The sequence below is a fragment of the Anabrus simplex genome, chromosome 10, assembly GCF_040414725.1.
Source record: "Anabrus simplex isolate iqAnaSimp1 chromosome 10, ASM4041472v1, whole genome shotgun sequence".
In the NCBI taxonomy this organism is placed as follows: Eukaryota; Metazoa; Arthropoda; class Insecta; order Orthoptera; family Tettigoniidae; genus Anabrus; species Anabrus simplex.
In genome coordinates, this window is record NC_090274.1 from 21,719,175 (window position 1) to 21,728,974 (window position 9,800).

At 43.6% G+C, this 9,800-nt stretch overlaps 1 protein-coding gene across 1 annotated transcript; it reads left to right on the forward strand.

The window, feature by feature from the left end:
• Positions 1–2,720: 2,720 nt before the first annotated feature.
• LOC136881767 (sterile alpha motif domain-containing protein 5) lies at positions 2,721–3,266 on the forward strand. The gene is made up of 2 exons (XM_067154205.2): positions 2,721–2,985; positions 3,109–3,266. The coding sequence occupies exons 1-2, from the start codon at positions 2,721–2,723 to the stop codon at positions 3,264–3,266; spliced, it is 423 nt and encodes a 140-aa protein (XP_067010306.2).
• The last annotated feature ends 6,534 nt before the right edge of the window (positions 3,267–9,800 follow it).

Below are 9,800 nucleotides of genomic sequence, written 5' to 3' on the forward strand. Positions count from 1 at the left end.
CACGTGGCTGTCAAAAAGCACGTGGCTTTGTTTACCACGCGCTAGTTAGGTTAAGTTGGTACCACTAAGGTTTAGACCCGTCCAGATGGCAGTACTGAGGTTAGCGATGCGTTGTTGTCTGTCAAAAAGCACGTGGCTGTCAAAAAACACGTGGCTTTGTTTACCTCGCGCTAGTTAGGTTAAGTTGGCACTACTGAGGTTTAGGCCCGTCAAGATGGCAGCAGTGAGGTTAGCGATGCGTTGTTGTCGATGACAGCTGTCAAAAAGCACGTGGCTTTGTTTACAAATTCAAATCTCGCGCCAAAATTCAAATCTCCCGCCAAAATTCAAATTTCCCGTCAGAATTCAAATTTCCCGCGGGAGGAGGCCGCAGAACCCGCTTATTATACTACTTGTCCCTACCTGTTTCACCACCTAAACTTCCCTCAAAAACCAACTGTACAAGTCCTGGGTGTCTTAAGATATGCCCTATCATTCTATCTCTTCTTCTGGTCAAATTTAGCCTAATCGATCTCCTCTCACCAATTCGATTCAGTATCCCTTCATTCGTGATTCGATCTATCCATCTCACCTCCAGCATTCTTCTGTAACACCACATTTCAAAAGCTTCTATTCTCTTTCTTTCTGAGCTAGTTATAATCCATGTTTCACTACCATACAATGCCACGCTCCACGCGAAAGTCTTCGAAAACATCTTTCTAATTCCTATATCAATGTTTGAAGTGAGCAAATTTCTTTTCTTAAGAATGGCCTTCCTTGCTTGTGCTGGTCTGCATTTCATGTCCTCCTTCCTTCTACCACAATTATGTATTTTACTACCAAATAACAATACTCGTCTACTTCCTTTTAAGACTTCATATTCTAATCTAATATTTCCTGACCGAGCTCGATAGCTGCAGTCGCTTAAGTGTGTCCAGTATCCAGTAATCGGGAGATAGTGGGTTCGAACCCGACTGTCGGCAGCCCTGAAGATGGTTTTCCATTTTTACACCAGGTAAATGCTGGGGCTGTACTTTAATTAAGGCCACGGCCACTTCCTTCTCATTCCTAGGCTTTTCCTATCCCATCGTCGCCATAACCCTTTCAGACCTGAAAGAAAACTGGAGGTGTGAATTTTTGTTTGTACGTCAAGAACTGACTAAAATGCTCCTCAATACACATATTAATAGTTTATTTTACAAAATAAAAACTAACATCCGAAAAACAGGACCCACACAATTGTGCGTATCAAAATTCAAAACCTCGTTGTATCACGTACGATGGTGTAGCTTCAAAATTTACGTTCACTAACCAAAGTACACACTTCATTGAATATATTCCGGTATTCAGTAAAGCTTCTAGATTAATATAAACGCAGTAAATAAATGCTTACTTTCGGCACTACTGCTTCCTGCCATCTCGCCGATCAACTGTGCTTTTTAAACTCTTCTTCCTTCGCCCTGGCGGTCAAGCGCATACTAAAATCAATTGAAATACACGCCACGTGTCCTGCACAATCACTGCAGTCCGGTGTAGCGCCGAAAAACATCAAATACGGTCAGGGATAACTAAAATACTAACCCGCACAATTGTGCCTACTCGGTCTGAAAGGGCTATGACATATCTGTGTCGGTGCGACGTAAAGCAAATAGCAATAATATCTCCTGCATCACCGGACTTTGTTCGACCGCACTCCATTACTTTTGTTTTGGACTTATTTTCATCTTGTATTCCTTCTCCAAGACTCTGTCTATACCATTCAGCAATTCTCCAATATTATAATGCCTCTTACCTAAACATGGCTATAGGCCTACCAACTCGATTGGTAAATTGATGACCGAGCTCGATAGCTGCAGTCGCTTAAGTGCGGCCAGTATCCAGTATTCGGGACATAGTAGGTTCGAACCCCACTGTCGGCAGCCCTGAAAATGGTTTTCCGTGGTTTCCCATTTTCACACCAGGCAAATGCTGGGGCTGTACCTTAATTAAGGCCACGGCCGCTTCCTTCTCACTCCTAGCCCTTTGCCGTCCCATCGTCGCCATAAGACCTACCTGTGTCCGTGCGACGTAAAGCAAGTAGCAAAAAAAAAAGAACCTGGTAAATTGATGGTTAAATTTCATTTTAAATTTGTCATTTTGTAAGTTTTCGGATCATTTTACTCGATTTTTCTTAAATAATTTTAGGTTATCAAATTCCTGGCCCTGATTATGACGTCAGACTGCAGAAATGTCAGTTTCTATATTAGTTTCCACTCGATGTGTCGGGTTTCTTCAGCCTACAGAGTAGGAAGTGAGCATTGAATCAACTATTATGGTTCTGACCCGTTCAGAAATGCCATAATATGCTCATTAGGTACATATAGTTCCAAATGGAGGTTTGGTTTTCATGGCCTATGACCGCACTGAACACATTCCTTTGATCTCTGTTCGACCGTATCGCTTTCTGTTTCACCTGCGATAACTGTCATGAGTATAGCTATTATTTCGTGTGTAGCGCGCACCGCTCAAGCACCTTGTAGGTGCTGCTGTCGCGCGGAGGTTCACCGTACTTAGGCTAGAATGTCGATATAGCTGCGCACGCACGCTCCTCAACGAAGAGGGGGTTGAATGTGGGGCTCGCTGTCTGAAACCAGTCTCGTGGTTGCCCTGCTCCTGTGTTGTTCGTTATATGGCGTCCATTGTTGTGACATTCGCGTCGCGTCCAACCGCTTTCCGCGTCGTGTGTGCTGTGTAAATCCGATATGTCGAGTGGTAACATTGTGGTGGAATGGTTGCGGTCGCTACATCTCGGCCAGTACGCTGAATCCTTCATTGATAACGGCTACGACGACTTGGAGATTTGTAAACAAGTAGGCGATCCAGACCTGGATGCAATTGGTGTGTTTAATCCAGCCCATAGAAACCGTCTCTTACAATCAGTGCGTACCTTAAGGGAAGAAGGGGCTGCGTCCGTTTATTTCACTCTAGAAGAAACAGCGGCTGTCCACGAGGAATGTCAGTGTGACAGTTCTTCGCGAACTTCCTCTGGACAGCAAGGTTCCACTGACAAGGATCGCAGTCCCACATCCTCATCCGCAAATAGCGCTCAAGAGTTGGGTAAATATTTGGACGAATATGAGGAGGGGAAAGCAGAACTTGTAAGGATTCCTAGACTTCAGCTCAAGCTACTACTGAAGGAGAAGGTAGCTCAGGATGGCATTCGCCTCAGCAACCAGCCCTACTCAACAAAGGTAAGTTTACGTCCTTCTGAAACCAAATTTTTAATGTATAATAATCTATGCCTTTGACATCCCCATTACTGAAGTTCGTCTTTAAAACCCAGTGGTCGAATAAGTTTAAATTTAACGGCATTAAACTACTAAATATGATCTGTCTGCCATTTAAGTCTGGGTTCGAACGGACAACCTTGGGAACAGGAAGCGAATGCCTAATTTGTTGCAGCACAGAGCTGGCCTTGAATACTTAAGAAGCCGTGAGTCCAATTGTCTGTCAAGACCGCCTGCTTTTGTACCCATGAACCGTCCACATTTGTCACCTGTCAGTTCATTTTGCCTATGCACCGGATGTTCAGTTACATATTCCACAGAAGAAATAAAATCATTGAGATAGCAAGCTTTCTGTTTTATACGATAGTAGTCTCGGAAAAGCAATTTTTATATGGAATCTAAACCACTTCAAAAATTCACCGTACAGTAGGCTATATTGAATTGGATTCGAACAGCGTACCTCTTACATTTAACGGAGGTGCAACGTTATTGTAACCAGCTTCCTGTACTTTGTGTGTGACGTTGCCTTTTTCTTTAAGACTTGTGTGCTTGCGGTCGGGAATTGGGAAGGGAATGGTCAGTATTTTATACGTTACGTAGGCATATTATTTTGCTGCTTGCTTGGAGCGGAAGTCTTCACGGTAGGGAACAGTGAGGAAAGGATTTCTTAAATGCACTAGAGGGGGAATTTTTGCCATTTTTCCTCTCATTTAAACTAATATTTAAATTATTCCAGTCCTTACTGAAAGTGCTCTGAAACTTGAAATTAAAAATATGTTGAAGATTGTCGTTCAGATAATAAAATTGTCTCCTAAGATACCGGGTGCGTAGTAAGCTGCTATGTACTTTCTGTGTTAATTTTCTAAATATCTCGTCTTTTTGAGAGTCTGTCAGATCTACCGTTTTGCCCCTTTAAAACAGCTACCACCAATACCAGATCAACATCCTCACTTTTCTTCGGCTCTACAGCCTCTATTTTGAAAAACATTCCTCTATCGCAATGTTTATACACTGTTCTGTCATTGTGATTTCTGATTAATTTAAATATGCTGTATTGTCATGCCAACGTGATCGCCTTGATTTTTTATTTAACAAAAATATAATTCGCCTGGCATGTAAATAGCTATATTGATACAACAAACGTAGGTGTAGGTTCAATAGTTTGTGAGAAAAGTGTAGGCTACATACAAGGAACACAGTATAGGCCAAATCTCTTTTTTTAGACTACTTCTCAAAAATCTTAGCCGTTGATCCTGAAACTGCCATGTGAAGAAATACGTGATCCCAGGATTAAAATTGCCAATGCAGAGCATAAATCTCGGCCGAAAACAAAGTTAGCTATTAGATGTTTCCGAGACGCTTGGCCCATTTGCCGCAGGAACGTTATCTTCTTCAAGAGCACAAGGTATATGCTAACAACTTGCCCTCTGATGTCAGGTTGACCCCTCTCCGTCCATCACGTGGTAGTTACACAAACCGGTCGCCCACGTGGCGCCCCCTATGTTTGGTTTGTGACCTTCTGAATAACGCGCGCGCTCACACACTTTTAAAACTCGCTCCCTGTAATGGCATTCGATCTGTTCTAAATGGGCACTTAGTAATGGTCGTGAAATTACCTGTTTTACATTGTAATGTTACGAGCTTTTCACTTCATTCACACGCCACTTAGAATGCGCTGAATGCAAGGTATGGCATTCTAGCGGACTGCAAGGAGCTCCTGAAGTTATGAAGTGATATGAAGACAGTTTTGGAGTAGCTCGAGATGAAACAAATTAATGAAATAGACACAGATATGAACGAACTGGTGGGATATTGGAGAAAATTTATTTATTAAACTAGTAATCTAATAAGTCTTGATTATCCATAAAATACAAGGACATGTATTCAAGAAGAAAAACTTCCTCCAGCTCTTTTACAAGGTGGTGGTGTCCCGACAATGGATGTGACATTACCAAGCATTAGAGCTACGCTGATGCGCTGAATAAAAAAAATACGTTGATCGCCTATCGCCGGAAATACAAGCAATCCGTTGACCTACCTCTTTGATAAAATTGAGACCATCATTACCCCCCCCCCCCCTTCCCCCCTAGGTACCAATCGATTCAGTGGCTACTGGCAGGAAGAAGAATTTATCCAACAAATCACTGTATTTTCTTCTTGTAGAATTTTCCCTATTCGCGCCTGCATCTCCAGCACCCAGTGACGAAAGGGGAAGGTTGGACTGGGTGAATTTCTCGGCACAGGTAAAATCCCACAGGAGAGACTTACCCCTTTTCCATGGCACATACATTATAGACTGTTGTGCCTTTCAGCGTTCAGTCTGCAAGCCTATGTGAATTAACTAAACGTCTCCACAGTAGTCTATTTTTAACCACCTCTGTCGCTTCGTTTAGTTCCATACCTCTCACCTTTGAAACATTAGAAACTGTGTTTTCATGCCCCTCTACTTCTCTTACCTTCCATGACAGTCCATTATCCTCCTCCATTCAACTCGCATGACCCCACCACCGAAGCCAGCTTATACGCACTACTTCATTGAGTTCATTCCTAACTTACCCTTTATCTCCTCATTCCGAGTAACCCTCCAGCCATTGTTCCCACCTGTTTGTACCGGCGATCAGTCTCGCTATTTTAATGTCTTTACTTCTAACTTAGCCGGGCTGAGTGGCTCAGACGGTGGAGGCACTGGCCTTCTGACCCCAACTTGGCAGGTTCGATCCTGGCTCAGTCCGGTGGTATTTGAAGGTGATCACATACGTCAACCTCGTGTCGGTAGATTTACTGGCACGTAAAAGAACTCCGGCGGGACAAAATTCCGGCACCTAGGCATCTCCGAAAACCGTAAAAGAGCAGTTGGGGGGACGTAAAGCTAATTATTATTATTATTATTATTATTACTTCTAACTTACGAGTAAAATATCGTGAGTCCACCCTATCTTTCTTTCCCGTACTGCAAAGTTGGTCTGAAATCAGACCAGTGTGAAAATAGTGTCGCCTAGGAGCTGATATTTTTCGTACAGAACACTGTTGATCGCAACTGCGAACTGATAGACATTATTTTATTTCTTTTTAGTTTAATTTTAACTGGATTTCCATGCACTTACAGAAACCTTCGGTTGGTCATTTCAAGCGTTTTAATAGTATAATAATAATAATAATAATAATAATAATAATAATACGACTTTCTTTCTTTCTTTCTTTCTTTCTTTCTTTCTTTCTTTCTTTCTTTCTTTCTTGATCTGTTTACCCTCCAGGGTTGGTTTTTCCCTCGGACTCAGCGAGGGACCCCACCTCTACCGCCTTAAAGGCAGTGTCCTTTGTCGTCAGACTTTGAGTGGGGTATACAACTAGGGAGGAGGACCAGTACTTCGTCCAGTCGGCCTCGCCTGCTATGCTATGCTGCCTTGTGGGGGGAACGGAAGATTGAAGGAGATAGACAAGGAAGAGGGAAGGAAGCGGCCATGGCCTTAAGTTAGATACCATCCTGGTGTTTGCCTGGAGGAACCACTGAAAACCACTTCGAGGATGGCTGAGGCGGGAATCGAACCCCCTCTCTACTCAGTTGACCTCCCGAGGCTGAGTGGACCCCGTTCCAGCCCTCCTTCCACTCTCAGAATTTCGTGGTAATCATGCTAACCACTCCACCACAGAGAGGCGGGCAGTAATGAATAATAATAATTCTTGCTTTTCGAACACCTTGGTGGGATTGAAGGTACGAATTTTTTCACATGTTTTACGGTCGGATGCCTTTCTTGACGTCAACCGTACACACATTTATTATTACGCATCTCTCTCTGCGTGCGCGTAATATCGCAGCCTTGACGAAAGGTCTCCACCCAGAGCGGTCTTCAGCTGTTCTTAGAATAAATTAGAAGGATAGCGTGGTGATGAACCGTATACAATACTTGCTGTTCGTCCTCGAAGCCTTCTAAAGTAATTTTCTACATATGCCGATCTTCACTCCTCCAAACGTGCCCAAAAAACCGGAGGTAGTCCTCACTCACACGCGAAGAGCCATTTAGTGATACTTGGTTCTTTTATAATGACAAGGTTGTTCTTCTCTCCATCCATGCTCCTCGTAGCATCCTCCGCCAACACCACATCTCAGATGCATCAGTTTCACTCTTTTCTTTAATCTTAAGGACTACGTGGACTTCATCTATTAATACCCAGTACTGAAATATCACTTTCCCTTTGGACGTCCTTATAAAATATTATACCAGCGTTTTCATGTTGAAGGTGACAAATAATTTGTGTAGATTTTAATGAACAAATTCGTAAGAAAGATACTCTACAAAGATCTTTGTTACATTATTCACAACTGAAATAAATGTGTCACAAGAAACGTTTCAAGATTTTAATAACATTCCTGAACCAATCTAAATAAACGTCTGATTGATTTTAAAACAAAACCACATTTTCCGGGTGCCTCGTCTGCAAAAAAATAAAAAAAAATAAAAAAAATAAAAAACGCTTATGGACCAGTATTCAAATTGTATTAATGTCAACCGGATGAGTTGGTCGTGCGGTTAGGGGTGCGCGGCTGTGAGCTTGCATCCAGGTGATAGTTGGTTCGAACCCCACTGTCGGCAGCACTGAAAACGTTTTTTCGTGTTTTCCCATTTTCACACAGGCCTTAATTAAGGTCACGGCCGCTTCCTTCCCACTCCAAGGCCATGCCTATGCCATCGTCGCCGTAAGACTTATCTCAAATGAAATGGCGTATGACTTTTAGTGCCGGGAGTGTCCGAGGACAAGTTCGGCTTTCCAGGTGGAGGTCTTTTGTTTGACTCCCCTAGGCGACGTGCGCGTTGTAATGAGGATGAAATGATGATGAAGACGACAAATACACCCAGCACCCGTGCCAGCGAAATTAATCAATGATAGTTAACATTTCTGTCTCTGCCGGGAATCGAACACGGGACCCCTGTGACCAAAGGTCAACATGCTAACCATTTATTCGAGGAGCCGGATAAAACTTATCTGTGTCGGTGCGACGTATAGCAAGTCATTATTAGTGTGTCATTTCATGTTTAGTTTCTATTCCGTAATGTAATTGTGAAATTTGAAACAAATCAAATTTATCTGTACTGCCCTTCTATGCGAGCTTCTAACTTATTGGGGACCTGATTGATATTGTTAAAAATCGGTTCACCTGTCTGCCGTACACTGAGAAAGGAACCACTTTCCCTTTGCGAAAATCAAGTGGTTCGCCGCTGTGGTGTAGTGCTTAGTGTGATTAGCTGCCATCCCCGGAGACCCGGGTTCGATTCCCGGCTCTGCCACGAAATTTGAAAAGTGGTACCAGGGCTGGAACGGGGTCCACTCAGCCTCGGGATGTCAACTGAGTAGGGGTGGTTTCGATTCCCACCTCAGCCATCCTGGAAGTGGTTTCCGTGGTTTTCCAGGTGGCGGTGGTGGTGGTGGTGATTAATGTTTCAAGAGGAAGTACATCTAGGCAACCATCCTCTATATAACACTAATCAGAGAGAAAAAAATGGAAGGGGTCCGACACTTCGACAAATGAAGGTATCGGCCAAAGGAAGACAAGGGCCACGAAGGGCGTGAAAATGAGACTCCCTAGCCCTCGCAAACCTAATAGCGTCGGGGTCGGAAAAGAACAAGAGTTGACCAAGAGAGGTTGGATAGGATAGATGAAAGTGAGGAGCCTGGCATAAGTAAGTGGAAGCAATGCCAGGACTCAGCTGAGGGCCCTATGGTCGCCAACCCACGCTCCAAAGTTCAGAGCCCCTGGGGCCGTGGTTTCCCACTTCTTCTCCAGGCAAATGCCGGGATGGTACCTAAGGCCACGGCCGCTTCCTTCCCTCTTGCTTGTCTATCCCTTCCAATCTTCCCATCACCTCACAAGGCCCCTGTTCAGCATAGCAGGTGAAGGCTGCCTGTGCGAGGTACTGGTCATCCTCCCCAGTTGTATTCCCGACCCAATGTCTCACGCTCCAGGACACTGCCCTTGAAGCGGTAGAGGTGCGACCCCTTGCTGAGTCCGAGGGAAAAACGAACCCTGGAGGGTAAGCAGATTAAGAAAGAAAGAAAGAAAGAAAGAAAATCAAATGATCATAAATATGTCTCTCATCATGACCATCCATCAGCGGCTGGTAATTTCACATGGCAACCAGGCATAAGACATAGCCAGCACGGTTGCTAGGTAACAGTGTGTCTATCCATCCGCACCTTACATCACAGTCTGAACGGTTGCCATGGTTACACTTCCGTCCCACGTTTTGTCGTGTGGTGTCCGGACATTTTGTACCACGGACATTCCGTACCACTTTATTTTTGAGGACATTTCGTACCACCTAGGTCGTTATCTACGTGTGAACGGTTTTCCCGTAATCCCCAAATATTTACGCCAGGACAATCCGTACCTCTTGATGTCAAATTGGAATTCCATTTCCACGTCAGCGGATGTATTGGGCCAGACAGACACAAAAATAATTTACAACATTTGCTGATGAAAACTTCTATATTATTTTAATTATTGCTCTTTAAACTATATTTATCACTTATGTTTACGTAAATATTAAGATAGGAAAG